The 24,749-nt window shown below is 44.5% G+C and overlaps 1 protein-coding gene across 1 annotated transcript in view; it reads right to left on the reverse strand.

Annotated features, from left to right (window-relative positions):
- LOC132823864 (cadherin-5-like) overlaps positions 1–24,749 on the reverse strand; it is a 62,721-nt gene that overhangs the window by 22,786 nt on the left and 15,186 nt on the right. The window contains exons 2-5 of the mRNA XM_060837933.1: positions 11,807–11,980; positions 8,071–8,362; positions 5,072–5,191; positions 741–908 (exon numbers count right to left, since the gene is read on the reverse strand). Of these exons, the coding sequence (XP_060693916.1) occupies positions 741–908; positions 5,072–5,191; positions 8,071–8,362; positions 11,807–11,971 (745 nt within the window). The 5' untranslated portion in view covers positions 11,972–11,980. The remainder of the gene's footprint in view (positions 1–740; positions 909–5,071; positions 5,192–8,070; positions 8,363–11,806; positions 11,981–24,749) is intronic.

Below are 24,749 nucleotides of genomic sequence, written 5' to 3' on the forward strand. Positions count from 1 at the left end.
CTTTGTGGATTCTATACCTATTGGGTTCTCCTCAATGTTCAGTGTCTGTCCTACAGTTTTAGAGGCTGCTTTGTTTTGTATCTATAGCACATTCTTAACTTAGACTAAGTCTCTCTCAAACTCAGTAATCCTGTAAACTCTTTGTTTGTAATAAGACATACACTACATTGTGCACAGTTCCTTAGTATAGTACTTCTTCCAAATCTCTGTTGTAGGATTCTCTCTCCCTATGTTCTGCCAATGACTGAGTTACATGATAATTTTAAATATCATCATCAGTATTATTGTGTTGGTTTCCTACTATACTATGAATTCCACAGATATTTTAAAGAAATTATACATTTTCCTTACTTCTGGTCAAGAGTTACCGTAGCATATGGTTATACTCCTTTCTCCCCTCTTAAATAAAGTTTCCCAATAAATGTGTCTCTGTCTTTTGAAAATTGAATTAAGACAACTTAGTTGGAAATGAGAAATCTAGTTTTTCACACAAACGTTGGCAGAAATTTACAATTCTACTCTGTATAAGTCTGTGCATTAGAAGGGATGAGCAATTTCAACTCTGGGGGCGATAAGGGTCTTGTTGGGTTAAGGTGTCAGGGCTTTGTAACCAACGTATGTAAATAGATCTGTGATCCAGATCAGCCCCAATCAACTCAGACGGTAGAGCAGACATGAGTTATTGAATGATTTCCTGCTGTTTATAAGTCTCCACTTCAATGAGTGTGGTGGGATCTTACTGTGTGGGAAGTAGGGTGCGTTGTCATTGATGTCAGTCAGAGAGATGTATACAGTAGCAGATGAGCTCATTCCTCCTTGTTCAAGACCCATGTCCTTGGCTTGGACAATGACCCGATAGTCTTTCTTCCTCTCCCTGTCCAGGTTAGGGTTCACAACACGTATAATTCCTACAAATAAAGAGAAGAATAATATTTGTCATTAGAGGTGCTCTTTAATGCCATTGTAACTGAAAGTCATCACAGGCAAACTCTACAAAAGAAACAAGACTTATAGATATATCTCAGCCTTTCGACAATTATGGATTGTCTCCTATAATAGGTCAGGTTAAAGTGGAGGGACTATTATGCACAGCAAGGTCCCACATACAGTTGGTTTCAGTGAAGTTGGTCACAAGATGAATATTGACCAAGATACTGGGGAGATCTCACCTTCTCTGTTCAAAGTAGTGGCTGGTGGATATTTTACAATCTGCCCTGAGAGAGTGGATGGAGCATCATCTTAATGTTGTACATGATCGAAGATACCTCTTGCTGTGCAGCACCCCCTACAGCTGTACTGTAGGAGACTGAGCCTGGATAATGTGCTCAAGTACCTGGAGTGGGATTCAGACGCACCACAGAACGTATGGACATGTGCATAAGGAACAGCAATAGACCATTCAGCCCTTGAGTCTGCTAGGCCATTCAATCAGACCAGAGCTGAACTGATTATTCCACATTCCCATCTGACCTTGATAAACAGCCCCTCCCACCCCTTCAAGAATCAAACCACCTCTGCCTTAAACATATCAAGGACTTTGCTTCCATTGTCTTTTAAGGAATAGTTCCAAAGACTCCACCCTCTGTGAGAACTTTTATTAGCCACATCTCCATTTTAAATATTACAAAGACTGTGTCTTTATTTTTGTGTTGTTTAAATTGTGGACTGAAATGAGAAAAGAGTTGTTTGAAAACTAAGGATTGATTTTACGTTTTGAGAGCCAGTAAATTGATATTCATTGCTGTGGGTTGCAACAGTGTTTGCAGATGAACTGGATCCAAGTGACTGTGTACAGATTTGAGTGGTAACAGATTAGTCTGTAAACAGTGACCAATTGTTGACGTCAAATGCCCTCTGCCTGCCAACGACAAGTGATTAGTTCTCAGGTAACTAAACAGCTTGGGACTGTGAGCAAGATACAGAAAAGACTTCAGGTTTCCACCAGCCAAGGGGCTCTTGCTCTGTTTGCTTCAGGAAGCCATTTTAAGCCTGAAGTACACCAGAGTTTCTTTCCTTCAGCAGAGTATGTGTCAATTAATTGACATTGCTCTCATAACAGCGGGGAAGAAACTGTTCCTGGACCTGTTGATGCATGTGTTCAAGCTTCTGTATCTTCTGCCTGATGGAGGAGGTTGTAGGAGAGTATGACCAGGGTGATGATATTGGCAGCCGTTCCGTGGCAAAGAGAGGTCTAAATCATAGAATCCCTACAGTGTAGGAGTGGGCCATTTGACCCATTGGGTCCACACTGACCCTTTGAAGTGCATCCTATCTGCTACCCTATCCATGTAACCCTACATTTCCCATGGCTAACCCACCTAGCCTGCACGTCCCTGAACACTCTGGATAATTTAGCATGGCCAATCCACCTTGACCTGGATGCCTTTGGATTGTGGGAGAAAACTGGAGCACCCTGAGGAAACCCACGCAGACACGGGGAGAATGGGCAAACTCCACACAGTCAGTCGCCTGAGGCTGGAATCAAACCCAGGTCACTGACATGGTGTTGCACCAGTGCTAACCACTGAGCCACCGTGCTGCCCCATGGATGGGAGGTTGGCTTGTGTGATGGCCTGGGCTGTGTTCACACTTCTCTGTGGTTTCTTACAGTCCTGGGCAGATCAGTTGCCATACCAAGCCGTGATGCACCAAGATAGGATGCTTCCTATGGTGCATGTATAGAAGTTGATGAGCGTTGTGATGTGTCTGGTGATAGTGGGCCTTGAATTCTATTGTTTCTGGACAGTGATCTCTGGTTCCAGATTCTTCCACAAGAGGAAACATTGTCTCCACATCCACCCAATCAAGACCCCGCAGGATCTTCTATGTTTCAATCAAGCCAATACTTAATATTCTCATGCATACAAGCCTAACCTGTCCAGTCTTTCCTCATAGGCCTTTGGTATAGGTCTCATAAATATTCTCTGACTTCTGTCTAATGCACTTACACCCATCCTTAAATAAGGTGATCTACATTGTACACTGTGCTGTGGGTGTTGTCTTGGAGGAGAAAGTGAGGACTGCAGATGCTGGAGATCAGGGTCGAGATGCTGCGCTGGGAAAACACAGCAGGTCAGGCAGCATCCGAGGAGCAGGAGAATTGACATTTTGGGCATGAGCCATTCACCATGTCTTACCAATGCCCTGTGCAACTGAAGGATAATCTCCCTAAGTTTGTATTCAATTCCCCCTCACAATAAATAATAACATTCTGATTACTTGCCATACCTGCATTCTGACCTTTCATGAGTCATGCATGAGGACACCCAGATCCATTTACTTCTTTCAACTCAGTAATCTCTCACTATTTGGATAATATGTTTTTTTTCTTTTTGCCAAAATGGACAATTTTACATCTTCCCATGGGATACTCCATTTGCCAGATCTTTGTCCACTTTGTTCCCTTATCTATATTCTTTGTAGCTTCCATATGTCCGTTTCACAAATTACTTTCTTACTTATGATGATTACTGTTTTTGTCTGAGCCAGTCTTGTGTTTCTGGGGCAGCACAGTGGCTCAGTGGTTTGGAATCCTGCCTCACAGTGACAGGCCCAGGCTTGGTTCCAGCCCCAGGCAACTGTCTGTGTGGAGTTCGCACATTCTCCTCGTGACTGCGTGGGTTTCCTCAGGGTGCTCTGGTTTCCTCCCACACTCCAAAGATGTGAAGGTTAGGTGAATTGGTCATGCTAAATTGCCCACGATGTTCAGGGATGTGTAGGCTAGGTGCATTAGTCAGGGGTAAATGTGGAGTAATATGGTAGGGGAATGGACTTAGATGGGATACTCATCGGAGGGTCGGTATTGAATTTGTTGGGCCAAAGGGTCTGTTTCCACAATGTAGGGATACCTTTGTGTTATAGCAAATTTAGCTCCCAAACCTTCAGTCCTTTCACCCGATTCATTTATATAAATTGTAAAAATTTGAGAGCCAGCACTGACCCTATCACACACCACTTTTACCAACAAAAAGATGGCCCATTTATTCCGACTCTCTGCTTCCTACAGCCAGGAGAACGTGAGGACTGCAGATGCTGGAGATCAGAGTCGAGAGTGTGGTGCTGGAAAAACACAGCAGGTCAGGCAGCATCTGTGGAGCAGGGGAATTGACGTTTCAGTGGTTTCCTGTTTCCTATAGCCAGTCAACCTTCTGTTGGAGCTAATATGCTGCCCCTACATCGTGGGCTGTTATATTCCACAGTAACTAATGCAGGCAGATTAATGCCTGATAACAATGACATAAATAGAAAGCAGGAGGCAACAGCTTCACTTCACTTAGAGGTTGCCACTGATGATGTTACCTAGCCAGGTAATGAAACCTACAGCTCAGCGAGCAAACCTACACCCTAAACCTCAACCTGAGCTACAAACCTTCACAAACCTTGCAAAAATGACATAAATGTTCATGGCACTTTCTTTCTTGGTGGTGTATGAGGATGAAAATATTTGGCCCTAGAAGGTTGAGGATTACTCCCCTGCTGTTCTGTGAAATTAACCTGACAGGGGGATGGGTTAGATTAGATTCCCAACAGTGTGGAAACAGGCCCTATGGCCCAACCAGTCCACACTGACTCTCCAAACAGCAACTCACCCAGACCCACCTAACACCAGGGGCAATTTAGCATGGCCAATTCACCTGACCTGCACATCTTTGGATTGTGGGAGGAAACCAGAGCACCTGGAGGAAACCCACACAGACATGGGGAGAATGTGTAAACTCCACACATTCAGTCACCCGAGGCTGGGATCGAACTTGGGACTCTGGTGCTGTGAGGGTGCAGTGCTAACCACTGAGCTACCATGCTGCCCAACTGAAGGCCGAATCCAAAGACAGTGAACAAACCTGCTAAAAAGGAAAAATTAGAACAGAAACCCCGGAAATGAATGAGAGTGAACCTGCTATTTGGCAGAATGCTAAATGTGTTGATTACCCTTTGCTACTGTTCCCTCTCCTCTCCCTTATCCTGTGCAAGTAGTGGCTGCTGTTTTGGTCTGAGCCAGTCTTGTGTTTCTAGGGAAGGCTTATTTCATCCCCAGCAGTTCAAGTGAGTGAAATTGGAATTGATTGCTTACCTGTCATCTGATCAATGGAGAAATTGTTCTCATTATTTAGAAGCTTATAGGTCACTTCTGTATGTTTTCCAACAGTTGGGTCATCTGGGTCATGAGCACTCACAGTGAGAATGGAAGTTCCTGCAGTGGAGACACAAAAGCACAAAATCACAAATTATTAAGTAACTTATTCAAACCCTACTCTATTGGCAATATTTGTAGAGGAATGGGTTAATATTTATTTAGTTTGGAGGAGAGCATGGCCACTCTACTCCCACTTTGAGTCACATGTGACCAAAAGCAAATTAATATTTTTAATGTTTGTCTGGTTGTAAAACTCTCTCAATGCAAGCAAATTTCCATGATCACTTTAGCTTTCTGTCACACTAGGTTTAAAAACAGTCACAGCTCCAGAAATACTGACAAGTTAATCATTAAGACCTAGCATACACCAAAAACCATATGCCACTAGTTTACACTCCAAATTCTAAAATAATTGATATTAACGTACAGATAAATCATGTACCTTACACCTTACCATGAAACAACCATCAGCAGTTCCTAAATTAATGTTGTAGATAATTCTCTGAAAAATACTGGTTTCACCATGTGACCAGATCATTTTGTCCAGAAGCTTATAGAGAAGCAGAAAGATGTGTTAGAACTATCATGGAGCTGACGACAAGGAATCACAATGTAGAAAAAAACCCAAAAGAATTGCAGGTGCTGTTAATTAGAAATAAAAAATAGAAATTGCTGGAAAAGCTAAGCAGGTCTGGCAGCATCTAGAGTGAAATCAAGAGTTAACATTTCGGGTCCAGTGACCCTTCCTAAGAACTGATGGAAGCTAGGAGAATGTCCATTTCTATGCAGAAGATAGGGTGTGGGGAGAGGGTAAGAGGAAACAACAAGTGGGAGAGAGCCCAAGGAGAGAGAAGACCAGTTGGTCAGACAAAGGAATGGATAACAATCCAGCAAGGGCGGTGAATAGCTATTAATGGGGACCATTAGTGACTAATAATGGATTTTGTTGAATAGCAGTCGGTGTGATAACAGGGCCTGGTGTGTTGGTGTTGGGGTAAGGACATGGGAGAGCTCAATCCCTAAAGCTGTTGAGTCCAGAAGGAGGGGCACCAAGTGGAAAATGAGGTATTGTTCTTCCAGCTTGCACTGAGCTTCACTGGAGCTCTGCAGCAAGCCTGAGACAGAGATGGTAGTCAGGGACAGGCTGGGGGTGTTAAAGTGGCAGGCAACTGGAAGCTCAGGGACATTGTTTTTGCGGGCAGAAATCAGAAGGTAGAGTTGACCTTGAGGAATGATCCCACTAATCACTGGCCAATCACCAGGCAAAGTTCTAATTGGTGGCGGGCTCAACATCCTTCATTATGCCACATCCAGCATCACCTCAGATCACAAACACATAGAGACAAACACACCAATTGTGCAGATAGCCTCATCACTGACATTAAGCAGACTCTAGCAACATTAATACCTGGACAGGAGGAGTGGCCCAGGGACTATACAGTGAAGTTACAATCACTCAGCAAACCATTGCATCTCATTCAGACATCACACGTCCAGGAGAGACACCAAGGCTCTGATATAACTCGAGGTCATGAGGAACGATTCGTTCCAGTATAACTGAGATGGATTCTGCATCAACCACCTTAAAGAGTGATAATGGAGTCTGTGTAAAAAACATCGACTAGTGCCTTTAATCAGGAAAACTACTAACCAGAGCAGCAATTTAGCAAAGAGACCAGACAAATGGAAGCTGTCACGTTAGGCAAGAGATGGTGGGAATGTAAATGGTTGAATAGTCATTAGATGATCATTTGGGATTACATTTGGAGGGAGATGCAGGGAAATAGGATAGATGTAACTGTGAAGAAAATAGTGAGATAAGCACAGGGCTTAGAGAAAACGTCAGGCTGGGAGGATGGAGTAAACATGTTGCTCAGGCATGAAGTCTTGGCTGTGATAGCTATGAAAAACATTGTTCATTACAGCCTGTTTTCAAGTGTCTCACAGAGTGAGAGTCATTTTGATCATTCAAAACAACAATCCCGAATCTACATTCACAAAGAACTTTCAACATTTCTGTGTAACATCCCTCTCTCCCTCATTTTTGGCCCATTTATAAGAAAGAGATTGGTATCTTCTTCAAGGGAAAAGGAATGCCACAGGAAGGCTAAGTTTAGCCACTTGGAATCCCAGACAACTCCAGTCTGTTCCTTGAAGTCAGTCCTGTTGTCCCTGACCTGATTTTTCTGTTACTCTGTTAGTGCATGTTGAAGCTGCAGTTAAGACCAAAGTTATAATGCAAACCTCAGGGAACATCAATAATTACTCATGTTAATGCCAAGCACTAGTGAGTTGGAATTCTGTGGGGGTGGCACAGGAGACAACTGATGGAGCCAGGATCTGGCGAACATTAATGTCAGGCTGTGAAATAACCGCCATCTCATACAATAGAGGGACAGGGAAATTCACATGCTCAGAGGAGACACTGACATCTGTGCGTGAGTTAGGAACAGGTGTTCAAGTGAAATCCCATGCTGTCACTGCGTTTAATGGGGACAGTGTAGAAGAGGCTTTACTCTGTATCTAACCCCGTGCTGCACATGCCCTGGGAGTATTTGATGGGGACAGTGTATAGCTCTCGTGGTGTAGTGGTAGTGTCCCTACCTCTGAGCCAGCCGACCTCAATCCTACCTGCCCCAGAATTGTGAAATGCCATCTCTGAACAGAAGGTTAGAAAACATAGAGTGAGCTTTACTCCGTACTTAACCCTCTACGTTCCGGGGATGGTGTGGAAGGAGTAAGCTTTACTCTGTATTTAACTCCATGCTGTACCTGCCTGTGGAGTGTATGATAGGGAGAGTATAGAGGGAGTTTTATTCTGTATCTAACCCCTTGTCTGGGGAGTGTTTTGTGGGGATGTGTAGCAGGGTTTTAAAGTATATCTGACCCTTGTTTAACCCTATACCCTGTATTGACTCAAGTAGCCTTGTTCTTACCTGTACCAGACATCTCAGGAACAGTTCCATTAAACGGGTCTTTTGTAAATATGGGTGCATTGTCATTCAGGTCCAGAACATTAATAGTGAAGTTGGTTGAAGAACCCACTTGTTTCTTAGACTTTATGTCAATCACAAATCCTTCTAATTTATAACGGCCCTTCTTCTCCCGGTCCAACTCTCTGAACACGCCAATGTTTCCGGTATCTGGATTCACTTTAAAAATAGTTCCTACTCCCTCACCACGTAGAACGTATTGTGTTTTTCCCAACACGTGTCTTCCTGATTCTACCTGGAAAGTAAAATAGACATATTTCACCATCAAACATGCAAATATTTACGGCTCTAATCCCCAGTTGTGAGATATCAACATTTAGTTCATGGGAAATCCCACTGACATGGCATGGTCCACCCATCCAATCACATATCACCCACTCCTCTGCACTCACTGATGATGGTGGTTCTCATTTTGACATGTTGCTATGTTAAAGTCATCATCATTGTTTGCAAACTCCTCCTTGGAGAGACAGAGAGAGAGACAGAGAGAGAGGGCAATGTGAAGGGAGTGAAATTAATATTTTGTTCCTGTAATGTAGGAATCATATGCGCAATGGTCTATCTGTGTGAGAGATTCATTAACTGATAAAAAGATGATAAATTCTGCATATTTCTATACAGGGACATATGAGTGGGTCAATGCTGCATCATTCAATCAGCAGTCAGAACTCCATTTGCCTCTCTATAGCCTTCAACGTCCTTGTCTATCAAATATCTATCCCAACCATGATTAGATTCAAAGACCTAGCCTCCACCGCCCAGTGGGAAGAGAATTCTTATGAGATAAAAAATACTACTCATCTCTGCCTTAAATGGAAGACCCCTAATTCTTAAATACCACCCATTAGCTTTAGTCCTTCCCACATGGGGAGATATATCCTTTCAACATCCATCCTACCCAGCACCTTCAAGTCCTTTTATACTGCAGCTAGATCATCTCTTACTTTTGTAAACTCCAACGGATACAGGGTAACTAGTCAACATTTCTACACAAGACAACTTCTTTATTCCAGGAATGAATAAGTTAACAATCTTGGAACTGTTTTTAAAACAATTATATCTTTTTCTTAAATAAGAAGGGATAAATTGTATGAAGTATTCCAATAGAACTGTTGTAAAATGCCCTTACTTTGATATTCCAATTCCCTTGTAATAAACACTAACATTCTATTTTTCTTCCTAATCATTTGCTGAATCTGTATACTAATGTAATTCATACACCACAACAACCATATCCCTCTGCCTTGCTGATTTCTACAACATCTCCGTATTTAAGCAGCATTCTGATGTTCCATTCGTCTTGTCAAAGTGAACAAGTTCACATTTTCCCACATTATGCTCCATCTGCTAAATGTTTGTCCATGCATTGACCCAGCAATATCCTTCTGCAGACTCTCTACCTCCTCTTGACAATTTACTTTTTGACCCATCTTGGGGTGATCTCGATATACTTACCCACCATACACTCAGTCTCTTCACCCACCCCATTCGTCAAAGTCCCAGATTTCAGCCTCCACTCCATTTTCTTTACGAAGCTGCTTCTGTTACTGCTCTGTAAATCAATTTCAGTATTGCGCAGTTTCCATTTTCTTTGACAGCTGTGCCTTTGCTGCTAGCTCACTCACATCTGGTTCACTGGATTCTGGCTTTAGGTTTCACTCCAGGAGGAAAACAATCAAGGCTGTCACTCCAGAGCGGTGCTGAGGGAGCACTGCACCATTAGGATGCGCTGTCTGTTGGATTAGATGTTAAACTGAGGCACCGTCGACCTGACTGGGTGTATGTAAAAAATCTCAGGGAATTGTTTCATAGAAGAGCAGAGGACTTCTCTGGTGCCCCAGCCAGAAGTTCTCTCTCAAACCAGATTTTCTGGTCTTTGAAGCTTGTGGGAGCTTACTGAGTGCAAACTGAGTGTTGCAATTCCTGCATTGCTGCAGCGAGCACAGTTCAGAAAGTACATCATTGGGTTTAAAACACTTTAGGCTGTCTGGTCATAGTGAAAGTGCTGCATAAGCCATGTTAACTCTCTGGTTTGAGTTTTGTGAGCTATCTCCATTGCAGAATCTGTACTAATTGATTGCCTTCCAAGAGCACTCCTGTTCTAGAAATATGTGAATGCCCCTGAATCGTCAAACCGCTCACCCCACTTTCCCACATATTCTCAATCCCTATTCCCAGATCCTAAGTTTCATGCTCCCAGAATGCTGCTTCTCCCCCATAGTGCTCTGGGATTCTTCATTCCAACTATAGGATCCTGAGGCCACAAACCTCCATAAAACCAGATCTTAAGATTCCCTCCCACTGTTTCCATGTTCCAAGATCATTTCCAGGATTCAGGAATCACTGTCCCCAGCGAAAATCCTTGACACTTCAGCTTTGCTCATAGAAAACGTAATCCTAAACAGAAGATTCAACATCAAGCAGAATTACCAGCCGGAGTATAACTGCGGGCTGTCTCTGTGAATGATCACACTGCCAGTTTCGATGTCCAGTGCATCAACATTTATCTCAAGCCTTCCACACCAGAGGTCACATCAAAGCCCTCTTAATGGGGAGTAAAGTAACTACACTGTTAAGGCATTGAAGGAGATTTGTTAGCTCGGTTGGCTGTACAACCATTTTATGATGCAATGTGATGCCAATGGTATGGGTTTAATTCCCACACTGAGCTGATGTTACTGTGCGATCACTCTTTCTCACCTCTCCCCTTGCCTGAGGTGTGGTGACCTTTGAATATAGGAGTTAGGGCATGATTTCGATGTTCAGGACATTGGTGCGGCCTCTTTTGGATTACTGTGTCCAGTTCTGATCTTCCTGCTATTGGAATGATATCAAACTGGAGAAGATTCAGAAGAGATTTACCAAACGTTGCTGGGAAAGGAGGGTTTGAATTATAAGGAGAGGCTGGATATGCTGAGGCATTTTTCACTGAAGCTCAGGAGTTTGAGAAGTGACCTTATAGAGGTTTAAAAAATCATGAGGGGTGTAGATAATGTGAATGGCAGGTGCCTTTTCCCTCGTGTGAAGAAGTTCAAAACAGGGGGGGCATATTTTTAAGGTGAGAGAAGAAAGATTTAAGAAAGACAAGAGGGGCAATTTCTTTTCCACAGCACATGGTTTGTGTGTGGGATGAACTTCCTGAGGAAGTGGTGGATCTGGGTACAGTTACATTTAAAAAGCATTTAGATAAGTATGTGTATCAGAAATATTGGGAGGGATGTGGACCAAGCACAGGCAGGTGGGACTAGTTTAATTTAGCATTACAGTCAGCATGGACTGGTTGAACCGACGGGTTTGTTTCTGCGCTGTATGATTCGATAACTCTCGGATCTTCAGGCGAAACCATTCCCAGTCATCTGTCTTATAAAAGAGCAGCCCTGTGATTCAGTAATTCAATGGTGACTTTATCTTTATCCGATAGAAATCATAGCAGCCAATTTGTGCACAGCAACTTCCCCAGAAAAGAGGAATTTGATAACAGCCAAATATCCCATTGCTGGTTGCTTTGTTCAGGGATAAATCTTGTCTCTGGACATAAGGCAAACTTTCTGATTCCTCTTCAGATTGCAAACATGGGCCTTTCACATTTATGCGAGACAGAAAGCATTATTATCTCATAGAGTCATAGAATCATTCCTTGGCAGGCCTCCGTTCCAGGAGTGAAGGGGAGGAATCTTACCTTTCCGATTTGTCGGGGATCTTTTACTCCCTCCCAGGAAGCGAGCTGGTTCCAGATCCAGTCTGATTTTGTGTCACTGCTGTTGACTTTGAGGCTTAGCCCTGATTGTGCTGCCCAAGCTGTACTGCAGATCAGGAGCCATAGGGGAAACATTGCCCCAAACATCTCAATGACCTGTAACACAAAACAAAGGATATTCCATTTCACCCTCTTGGTTTAGTAAGATTGACCAATGTTCCACTTTGTCGTTAGAGATAAGTGACTGGTGGCAGTTTAATCTGAGTGTTGCTATGCCTTAGACAAGGGACAAGGTAAGACCTTTATGATTACCTGAGTTGCTATAGGACCTGAACCCACACTATTGGCGTCACTCTTTACTGTGAGCCAGCCATCTAAGGCTAACTAACCCAGCACCCTCTACACCACATATTGTCAGTGATATTATGAGTATTTCAACATTCTCCTGGATGACCTTCCTCTCCTCAATGCTCCATCACCCATACAGTAACTCCCACCAAAACCCGCTCCCCCATCGCCGCTGTGCTGATTGACTGACACTGGTCCCAGCCCAGCAACATCCCAATTGTAAAGTTCTCATCTCTGTTTACAAACCCCACCACAGTTTCAATCCTCTCTGTCACTGTAATCTCCTCCAAACTCATAAACATCTGAAGCAACAAAATTCATCACGTTTGATGAAAGCAGAGACAACAAATCATTTAGTAAATTTGCAGATGATGCTGATGTTGGTAGAGTAGTGGACAGTGCTGAAGAATGTTGCAGATTACAGAGGGACATAGATAAGCTGCAGAGCTGGGCTGAGAGGTGGCAAATGGAGTTTAATACAGAAAATTGTGAGGTGGTTCACGTTGGAAGGAGCAACAGGAATAAAGAGTACTGGGCTCTTGGATGTGTAGATGAGCAGAGAGTTCTCAGTTTCCATGTACATAGAACCCTGAAAGTTGCCATCCAGGCTGATAGGGTTGTTAAGCAGGCATATGTGCGTTAGCTTTATTCGTAGAGGGATTGAGTTTTGGAGCCATGAGGTCATGTTGCAGCTGCGCAAAACTCTGGTGCGTCCACACTTGGAGTATTGCGTACAGTTCTGGTCACTGCATTATAGGAAGGATGTGGAAGCTTTGGAAAAGGTGCAGAGGAGATTTACCAGGATGTTGCCTGGTATGGAAGGAAGGTCTTATGAGGAAAGGCTGAGGGACTTGAGGCTGTTTTCTTCAGAGAGAAGGCTGAGTGGTGATTTAATTGAGACATATAAGATAATCAGAGGATTGGATAGGGTAGACAGTGAGAGCTTTTTTCCTCGGATGATGATAGCTAGCACGAGGAACATAGCTTTAAATTGAGGGGTGATAATATAGGACAAATGTCAGAGAGTAGTAGGGGTGTGGAACGCCCTGCCTGCAACAGTAGTAGACTCGCCAACATTAAGGGTCATAACTGGTCATTGGATAAACATATGGATGATAATAGAATAGTGTAGGTTAGATGGGCTTCAAATTGGTTCCGTCGGTGCAACATCAAGGGCAAAAGGGCCTGCACTGTGCTGTGATATTCTATGTTTTATATTTCAGTTGGAAATTCATTGGGCACTTGAGGCAAATGCGCTAGCAGAACTATGGGATGAGAGCGGGCAGAATGGGTACTGACTGGGTTGTTCTGTAGAGAACCAGCACGATGCAATGGGCCAAATAGACTCCTTCTGTGCTGTAATAACTCTGTGGGCTGGATTATCTGGGGATTGCGAGGCTGGCCCATTTTTTTTATGAGGGAAGGGAGCTTTGTATTTCTGAGAGGCAATTCTTCAGAAACGGCTACTGTCAAACGCTAACTACATTAGATAAGTGTGATGTTAGGCTGTTGGGAGGGGAGGGTACCAGAGGGATTGAGGGGGTAAGGTGCCAAGTACGTAGGGTGTTAAATGGGGAGGGTGCTAGGTTAGTAGAATGACACCTGGCGACATTTCTGATGAAGGGCTTATGCCCAATATGTTGATTTTCCTGTTTCTCGGATGCTGCCTGACCTGCTGTGCTTCTCCAGCACCACACTCTTGACCCTAATCTCCAGCATCTGCAATCCTCACTTTCTCCTAGCTTGGGACATGCCACAGAGTCATTTAGCCATACAACACAGAAACAGACACTTTTGGTCCAACTTGTCCATGCCAACCAAGAATTTCCCTCGGATGGGTGAGATCAAAACTAGAGGGCATATAGTTTAAGGTGTGAGGGGAAAGATTTAAAAGGGACCTGAGAGGCAACTTTTTCACACAGAGGGCGGTTCACTTGTGAAATGATCTGCCAGAAGAAGTGGTAGATGCAGGTACAGTGACAACATTTAAAAGACATTTTGGACCGGTGCATGAATAGGAAAGGTTTATACAGATATAAACCAAATGCTGGTGAGTTGGACTAGTTTAGTTTTGGAAACTTGGTCAGCATGGACTAGATTGACTGAAGGGTCTGTTTCCATGCTGTGTGACTCTATGATATGGTGTTTTGGGTTGGCCAGTGAAAATGGGAGTTACAACATTTAAAACACATTTGGATAACTGTATGAATAAGAAATACTTGGAGGGATATGGGCCACACTCAGGCAGATGAGACTATTTTAGTTTTGGATTAAGGTTTGCATGGACTGGTTATATCAAAGGGTCTGTTTCCATGCTGTATGACTCTGACTATACATCATGCCTGGCTGATGGTGTGTTCAGTTGGGTCGGGGAGGCCTGGGGATGGTTACAGACCATGAGTGCAGGCTGGGGAAGGTTTGGATGGGTGGGAGGGTGGTGTGGGATATTGTACTGGGTGTTGGTGGAGAGGGTTAGGTCAGGTCTGATGCAGCGTTGCCTCTAATTTTCTCAAGTGTTGGGTGAGGCAATGACCTCTGAAACTGGAAGTCATTACTATGATGAGTGTGTTGATGCTGATCCCTGTGTATGGCACTTTGGAGCAGTCATACACGCAGAGCTGTGCAGCTTAGAGGGTATGTTGGTCTGTCCAGCAAGAGGGGCGGGGCCCTGGGATGTGTGTTAGGGCCTGGGGTGGGGAGTGGGGGGGAGGGGGTGTCAGATCCCAGGGACTGTCTGGTCAGGAACTGGAGGAAGTGAATTTGAGGGTATGTGTGAAGTTAAGTATGGAGTCAGTGTTACAGCCACTCAGGAGATCAGCTCAATACCTAACAGTCTAACTTTTCCTGAGTCACTGTCTTATTTCATCAGAACCATGCAGGGTTTCCCCATTTTAATGAAGGATTTTGGAGGGATTCCAGCAGAGAGGAATTGTCTTGTGGAATGTCCAGTTTCCCCAGCAGTTTCTCCAGCATCTGCTACAACTGGGATTCCGCAGGATCCCCCTGCACACCTCCCATCTTTCACTGGAATAACGACTGTGTCCAACATAAACTCTGGACTAATGGACTTTAGGAATCAGCTTTCACCACTCTTCTGAGCAGCTCCTTCCAGATCACTGCAACGTGTCGTGGAAAATACTCCTCATCACCTCCCTCTGTCTGGATGTTTTAATGTGGATGGATTAAGTTATAAATATCAGTGTTTTTCATTCAGCTTCATTCCCACTTTCCTTCCTCCAGGGGGTGTAAACCACATCATTGAATTAGCATCAAATGGATCCAAAAGGAATCACAGTGATTGTCTCTTGTATGAGCTTTATTGTGATGCAGCTTTAAAGTTGCATTGAGCTTTAAATAGGTTCTGTTCCTCTAACACACCCTTCCTGTCATTTAACTGGAGAACATGTCTGGTGTGCTGCTTATTAGCCAGCACTTCCCACTGGAATTGTCTGCATGCTTTAGGGAACAGCACTGTCCTTCCCTATTGAAATACGAAAGAGAAGAATTGATATTCTTCTTGTACGGTCTGGTTTCTTAAACAGGAATTTATTGTTGGGAAGAATAATATCTGGTGAGACAGAAAAATGTTTTATTTATGGTGTGTCCTTATGAAAAGTTTCAAAGAACTTTCCTTCCAACCGATAAATTCCCTCTTGACTTCCGCAAAGCCACTTAATGAATATAAGTTGTTTTTGCGGATGAAAATATCATCTCGCTGACACAATGTCAAACAATCACACAGCTATCAGTTCATAGAATCATAGAAATGCTACAGTGTGGAAGCAGGCGATTCAGTCCATCAAATCCACACTAACCCTCCGAAGAGCAGCCCAGACCCACCGCCCTACCTTATCCCTGTAACCCTGCATTTCCCATGACTAACCCACCTCGCACGCATATACCTGGGCACAATGGGCAATTTAGCGTGGCCAATCCACCCTAACCTGCACGCCTTTGGTTCAAGGTTCACTCCGGAGGTCAAAATCTCAGCTGGCACCCCAGTGCAAAGGGAGCACTACACTGTCTGAAGATCCATTTTTCAGATGATGTCCAGATTGTGAGTGATTCCTGTTCTCATTTCGAATTGTGGTGCTTTTAGGTTCAGTGCAATGATCATCTCTCCTGAAGACCCTTTCATCATCGACTCTTTAACTGAACCACTGGACTGGGAACAAGAAGCAGAGGTAAACCATAAAATCATTGGATCCTAGAGCACAGTGCGAGGCCATTTGGTCCATTGTGCCTATGCTGCTTCCTGGATAGTCCTGCTCTCCAGTTCTTTCCCCACAACCCTGTCTCTAATAAATCTGTTTACACCTCCTTCTCAGGCAGCGTGTTCCAGATCACCAGAACTCACTGTCAAAATGAAAATTGCAATAGCGTTGACATCTGTGTCCTGTTCTCACTGACCCAGCTTCCCCTGGAAACAGGTTAACCTGAACTACTCAATCTATCCGGCCTAAGATTCTGGACATCACAGTTACATCTCCCCTTGACTGTCTCTGTCAAACACTTGGGGTGAAAGGTTAATTGATGAGGAATCTCTTTCATAGTCCAGAGATGAGCAGGTTAGGTGAATTGGCGATGCTAAATTGCCCATAGTATTCGGGGATGCGTGGTTTAGGTGCATTAGCCAGGGAAGGTGTAGAGTAACAGGATAGGTGAATGTGCCTGGGCGGGATACTCTTTGGTGTGCACTTGTTGGGCTGAATGGCCTGTTTGCATACTGTAGGGAATCTAATCTGATCACAGAATCCCTACAGTGTGGAAACAGGCCATTCAGCCCAACAAGAGCACATCAACCCTCCAAAGAGGATGCCACTCAGACACATTCCCCTACCCTATATTTACCCCTGACTAATGCACTTAACACTATGGGCAATTTAGCATGGCCAATTCACCCTGACCTGCATATCTTTGGACTGTGGGAGGAAACAGGACACAGGGAGAATGTGCAAACTCCACGCAGACAGTCACCCGAGATAGGAATCGAACCTGGGTCCTTGGTGCTATGAGGCAGCAATGCTAACTGCTGAGCCACTGTGCTGCCCCAGTGGATGGTCAAGAACTTATGGCATTACAATGAAGAGTAGCAGGGAAGGTCTGGCCACATTTCTTTCTCAACAGAGATCATCAAAGAAACATTATCTATTTATCAGAGTGCTGTCATGATAAATTGCTGTGTGCAAATTGGTTACTATGTTCCTTTCACTGCAACAGTGACTGGGCTACAAAACAGAAACCTCATAGCGTGGGGTAGTTTGAGAAGTTGTGTGATTATGAAAGGTGAGTTCTTCCTTGTGTATGGATCCATCATTAGAGCTTTGAATGAAATAACTTCACTGAAAAATAAACTTAAAGTCCAACATGATTAGCATTTGAGGAAGAGGAAGATGCGAGGCAGTTAGCAAATTTTCTGGTGTCCTTGTGACATTTGTCCCACAAGCCGAAAGCAATTCACTCAGCCCTTCGCTATTAATTAGTGACATTGGTGTAATTGACCTTTTCATGATAAATCCACAGGTTCTGAACGAGAGAGAAAATACAGGATAAAGGCATCTTTGACTGTTAATTCTCTTTATCAACACATGCTGCTACTTCCGGCATTTTCTTTTTGATGTTAAATTATTTATGATCAACTGAATCCTCTGAACCCTGAGATAATTGAGGTCTTGAAGATTATGAAAGGGCTTGAGAGGATACAAGTGGAGATGATGTTCCCACTTGTGGGAGAGACTAAAAATACAAGGTTCCTATAAATACAAGGTATTTAATAAATGCAATAAAGGACAGATTGGGTAACTTCCTGTTTCTTGGTATTTATTCCGAGGTTATGGGTGTCACTGGTGAGGCCAGTATTTATTGCTCACAAAGCAGTCAGTCAGATTGCTGCAGTTCTGTACTCACATGGAGAACAGAGCACATGAAGACAGCTGATTGACACCAAGTAGCTTGAACCTGGTGGATTTTAGCAATAACCATCAATGGTTACATGCTCACCATCAGGCTGCCCCTTTTAATTCAGATTGAGTACAAATTTCACCATCTGTGGTGGTAGGATTCAAGCCCATGTCCCCAGAGCATTAACCGAGGGTTTGGGATTACAGTCCAGTGACAATATTATCACTTCATTGACACTATCCAGGAAATATGCTGGAAAAACACAGCAGGCCAGGCAGCATCTGAGGAGCAGGAGCATCAACGTTTGGACAAAAGCTCTTCATTGAGCCATTCCTGATGAAGGGCTTTGGCCCGAAACATTGATTTTCCTGCTCCTTAGATGCTGCCTGACCTGCTGTGCTTTTCCAGCACTACTCTCATCTTGACTCTAATCTCCAGCATTTGCAGTACCCACCTTCGCCTACTATATAAAAAATGTTCAACAGAAAAATCCTAATCTACACTCTGGACAACTGCATCCTCTCTCACCTTCACTGAGTCTCTGGCCGGGGCCAGTATTCAATGCCCATCCCTAATTGCCCAGAGGGCAGTTAAGATTTAACCATATTGTGGTAGGTTTTGGAGTCACTTGTAGGCCAGACTGGGAAAGATCAGCAGTTCCCACCTATAAAGGACATTTGTTTATTAGGTAGTTCTTTACCTCTGACAATGGATTCATGGTCATCATTAGATTCTTAATTCCAGATATTTATTGGATTCAAATTCCGCCATCTGCCCTGGTGGGATTCGACACAGGTCCTCAGAACATTACCTGGGTCACTGGATTAAAAGCCCAACAATAACAGCACTAAGCTATTGCCTCTCCTGTCCTGATTACCTTTTTGCCGTCTCATCTATTGCTTGACTTGAGCCTACCCAACTACATGCTGACCCCTGACCAGCCAATTAACCCCCCCCAACTAGGCCTGACCATTCCTAACCTGGCTATCCCTCCTGACCTGACTGCCCCTCCTAACCTGGACTGAATCAGGTGGTCTGTTTCCATGACTCCATGACCCACCCGCTCACTCACTCACTTGCCACCCTCCACACTTACCACTCTGACCTACCCTTTCTACCATATCCTTTGACTCAATCACCATTTCAATAAAAATCACACTGGGCATTGAAACAGATCTCACAGCAGCCAGTGCTGTCGAGGGGAGAAGTGTGGAGTTTCCCCTGCACAGACCGTACAGCACTGCGATGGAACTGTTTGACGAATGCTGCATTTTTGGGAAAGCTGTGCTTGCGAGACATGGCAAGAATTGCGGCGAACTGTTGTATGTGGGAAGGTTCAAGTACAGCGGCTTTTTGGATGAAGTGGGTCAATAAGTAATTCGTTGTAAGACTTTACTGTCCATACAGAAACTCTAAACAGTGTTTGGATTAAAGCAGCAGGGTGTTCCATCTGGGAACATTTATGTAGAATTTTCAAGAAGACTAGATTTTCAAGAAGAAGGTAGCGCCAGCTCTTGTGCCTAAATGGATCAAGGAATATGGAGGGAGGGTGGGATTAGGGTATTGATCTCAATGAGGTAAAAACAATGACTGCAGATGCTGAAAACCAGATTCTGGATCAGTGGTGCTGGAAGAGCACAGCAGTTCAGGCAGCATCCAACGAGCAGCGAAATCGACGTTTCAGGCAAAAGCCCTTCATCAGGAATAAAGGCAGAGAGCCTGAAGCGTGGAGAGATAAGCTAGAGGAGCGTGGGGGTGGGGAGAAAGTAGCATAGAGTACAATGGGTGAGTGGGGGAGGGGATGAAGGTGATAGGTCAAGGAGGAGAGGGTGGAGTGGATAGATGGAAAAGGAGCTAGGCAGGTCGGACAAGTCCGGACAAGTCATGGGGACAGTGCTGAGCTGGACATTTGGAACTCTGGTGAGGTGGGGGAAGGGGAAATGAGGAAGCTGTTGAAGTCCACATTGATGCCCTGGGGTTGAAGTGTTCCGAGGCGGAAGATGAAGCGTTCTTCCTCCAGGCGTCTGGTGGTGAGGGAGTGGCGGTGAAGGAGGCCCAGGACCTCCATGTCCTCGGCAGAGTGGGAGGGGGAGTTGAAATGTTGGGCCACGGGGCGGTGTGGTTGATTGGTGCGGGTGTCTCGGAGATGTTCCCTAAAGCGCTCTGCTAGGAGGCACCCAGTCTCCCCAATGTAGAGGAGACCGCATCGGGAGCAACGTATGCAATAAATGATATTAGTATCCGTTGCTCCCTCATCACCATACGCCTGGAGGAAGAACACCTCATCTTCCGCCTCGGAACATTTCAACCCCAGGGCATCAATGTGGACTTCAACAGCTTCCTCATTTCCCCTTCCCCCACCTCACCCGAGTTCCAAACTTCCAGCTCAGCACTGTCCCCATGACTTGTCCGGACTTGTCCGACCTGCCTAGCTCCTTTTCCACCTATCCACTCCACTCTCTCCTCACTGACCTATCACCTTCATCCCCTCCCCCACTCACCCATTGTACTCTATGCTACTCTCTCCCCACCCCCACCCTCCTCTAGCTTATCTCTCCATGCTGCAAATGTGTTGCTGGTCAAAGCACAGCAGGCCAGGCAGCATCTCAGGAATAGAGAATTCGACGTTTCGAGCATAACTATCTGCAGACCTCATTTTTTACTCGAAGATTTTAACCTACTGCGAATCCTCTTGCAAGGATGCCTTCCTTGAAGAAGCTCTCTTCCTCCCTCTACAAGGATTTCCCTCCTCCCTACCTTTTATCTTAGCCTGCTTGGCTACTCTCTCTTATTCCTGATGAAGGGCTTATGCTCGAAACGTCGAATTGTCTATTCCTGAGATGCTGCCTGGCCTGCTGTGCTTTGACCAGCAACACATTTGCAGCTGTGATCTCCAGCATCTGCAGACCTCATTTTTTACTCTTATCTCTCCACGCTTCAGGCTCACTGCCTTTATTCCTGATGAAGGGCTTTTGCCTGAAACGTCAATTTCGCTGCTCTTTGGATGCTGCCTGAACTGCTGTGCTCTTCCAGCACCACTGATCCAGAATATTGAACTCAATGATCAGCCATTATCATATTGAATGATGTAGCAGGTCAGGGAGTCAAATGGCCTACTCTTGCTTCTAGGTTTCCAATGTAATTCGGCAGCATCACCCAAAAGTTCCTGTTTTGTGGGCCAGACTGAGGAATTCCTCTCAACATGAATTCTGTACAGAATTATTCATACATTGAGGAAAATGAATACACTTCAGGGGGAGTGTATTCAATGCTGCAGGGTACGGTCTCTCAGAAATGATCGGCCCATTTGATTTGGAGTTTCATCAGAATCTAAACAGATTCCTGCCTCCCAGATCTAACCTGATTGGGACAGCTAATGATACACATAGAACACAGGAACGGGCCCGTTGACCTACGATGTTATGCTGAACAAATTAAACTAATCCCTTCTGTCTGCTCTTGGTCCACATCCCTCCATTCCTTGCATATTCATGTGCTTATTGAAAAGTCCCTTAAATGTTCCTAATGTATATACCACCACCACTACCCCTTGCAGTGCGTTCCAGACCCCTACCGTTCCGTGTAAAAAAATTCACTTTCCCAGAATTGAAATGTCTCGTGCTAGGGGGCATTTAAAGTGAGAGGGGGAAAAGTTCGAAGGAGATGTGAGGGGCAAGTCTTTTTAATACAGAGAGTGGTGGTCTGGTAGAGGTGGTGGTGGAGGCAGACACAATTGGGGCATTTAAGGGACTTTTGGATAAGCAGATAAATATGCAAAAGATGAAGGGATATGGGACAAAGGCAGGTAGATGCAGGTAGAAGGGTCAACCCCTATCTAAGCATCTCATAATTTCAGAGACTTCTATCAAGTCTCCCCTCAGCCTCCGCTGCTCCAGAGCAAACAACCCAAGATTTTCTAGCGTCTTCCTATAGCTCATACCCTCTAATCCGGACAGCATCCTGGTAAACCTCTTCCTCATCTCTCCAAAGCCTCCACATCCTTCCTGTAATGCGGCGAACAGAATCGAATACAATACTCCAAGTGTGGTCAAACCAAAGTTTTATATGACATCCTGACTCCTGTACTCAGTTTCCTGACCAATATAGGCAAGCGTGCCATACGCCTTCTTTACCACCCTACCTACATGCATGGCCACTTGTAGGCGACATCTGGAACAAGTGAGACTTGAACCCAGATCCCCTGACCCAGAGGTAGGGACATGGCAACAAAAAGCCGCTTCCTGACTTTGTGGAATGTTAATTTTGTTGAGATTCAATTAACTAGAACACTCATCAAGTTTGATTTCAATGATACCCAACCCTTATTTGATTTTGTACCAGGACACTGGGGAAACCACCCCATATGCTTTGTTTCGTGTCTCATGCAAATCTGTTTCTCAGTCACAAATTAGAGACAGCGCTTCGAGCACAATGAAGAAAGAAAGACAAAACTTGCATTTGTTCAGCAGCTTTTGAGATCCCAGAAACCTATCAAAGTATTTGACAGCCTGTGGGGTAATTCAAGTGGAGGAAATGAAATTTGAACAGAGAAGAGATTCCATAAATAGCAATCTGATCATAAACCAAATATTCTGTTTTCTTATGATATGGAATAGGCATTATTGCTAGCCTGGCCAGCACTAATTGCCCATCACTAATTGCCCAGAGGGCAGTTAAGAATCAACCACATTGGGGTGGGCCAGACAGGGAGGGATGGCAGTGAACTGGAAGGGTTTTAATGATAATTGATAATGGTTACATAATCACCATTAGGCTAGATTTATAAAAATTGATAATTTAATTAAAGTCAAGTTTCACCAACTGCCTTGGTGGAATCCAAGGTTAAAAACAATGACTGCAGATGCTGCAAACCAGGTTCTGGATCAGTGGTGCTGGAAGAGCACAGCAGTTCAGGCAGCGTCCAACGAGCAGCGAAATCTTGCCCGAAACGTTGATTTCACTATTTAATGGAATCCAAGCCCATGACCCCAGAATATTAGCCCCCTGTACCCCAATGTCCACAAAACCAGGGAGAGCTCCACCACTCCTCTCGCAAACATGACACGGAGACTTTTACTACAACCTGAGAGAATAACAAGGTTTTAGCTGAAAGCCAGGACTTCCCAGCCTGTGGTCAGCTAAATCTAGCCCAACACTGCAGTCAGTCTGTAAGGATAGGCTTGCTGTATGTAATGCAATGCCAACCATCTCCAACAAGTGCTCCTTATTCAGGAAATTAATCTGATGAAACTTGCATAATCCATCTAGTTGACCATAAGCTGGGGTCATGTTTGAACCAACACTCTCCGCCCTATCCCTCAGCAGAAAGCCATCTCCTGTGAGTTATTTCCCAAGGTGCAGACATACAACAAGAAGTGTTTAACACCAGCATCAGTCCTGGTCTGTGAGTGCAAGTGGACATGAGGGTCACAGCTAAGAAAATTCCGTGTCACTCTAGCACTGCAGGTGGAAAGGAAAGATGCTCTCTTACTGTGAGGGCTGCACATGGTCACATGACAGGAAAGACGATGACAGATGATCTGCTTAGATTAGATTACATTAGATTACTTACAGTGTGGAAACAGGCCCTTCGGCCCAACAATTCCACACCGACCCGCCGAAGCACCACCCACCCATACCCCTACATTTACCCCTTACTTAACACTACGGGCAATTTAGCATGGCCAATTCACCTGACCCGCACATCTTTGTGACTGTGGGAGGAAACCGGAGCACCCGGAGGAAACCCACGCAGACACGGGGAGAACGTGCAAACTCCACACAGTCAGTCGCCTGAGGCGGGAATTGAACCCAGGTCCCTGGCGCTGTGAGGCAGCAGTGCTAACCACTGTGCCACCGTGCCGCCCACCGTGTCTTGCAAGACCAAGAATCTCAAAGCCAGCTGCTTATTTAACAACATCCATTCTACTGGTCTCATCCAAAATGATGGCTGCAATGTTCCACTGTCTACTCTTCTCAGGATTCTGAGACAAATCTGTGTATATTTTTTCATCTTTTACCTTTATTTGGGCTCACCTCTTATTCTTAATCTATGTGTATTGTGTTCTGTTATTAATCTTTCTTATTTTCAATAACTAATCAACTCACTCTTTCATTAGTTCAAGAACCTGATTCAATTGACTCCTTTAAAACATGAATTTGTTTGGTTGGGGAGAAAGACATGGAAAAAGTGGTGACTGCAGATCCTGGAGATCAGTGTCGAAAAGCGTGGTGCTGGATAAGCACAGCAGGTCAGGCAGCATCTGAGGAGAGTCGATGTTTCAGGCATAAACTCTGGTGAGAAAGACAGTCAAAGGGGAGTGATGTTTTGCAAATTAACACTGTTGTGAGCAACTGAGGGGGAGGTGGTAAATAAAGAAGAGCTGACAACACAAGCCTCCTCATCCAGGAGCTTCTCAATTTAGGAGTATCTCATCTGGAACTGGAATGATAAGGGAACTTTACTCAGGGATAGAACATAGAACATGGAACAACACAGCACAGAACAGGCCCTTCGGCCCTTGATGTTGCACTACTTCGGCCTGTGAACTATTCTCAGCTCGTCCCACTACACTATCCCAAAATCATCCATGTGCTTATCTAAGGATTGCTTAAATCTCCCTAATGTGGCTGAGTTGACTACATTGGCAGGCAGGGCATCCCACACCCTTACCAC

Source organism: Hemiscyllium ocellatum, chromosome 17, assembly GCF_020745735.1.
Source record: "Hemiscyllium ocellatum isolate sHemOce1 chromosome 17, sHemOce1.pat.X.cur, whole genome shotgun sequence".
Lineage (NCBI taxonomy): Eukaryota > Metazoa > Chordata > Chondrichthyes > Orectolobiformes > Hemiscylliidae > Hemiscyllium > Hemiscyllium ocellatum.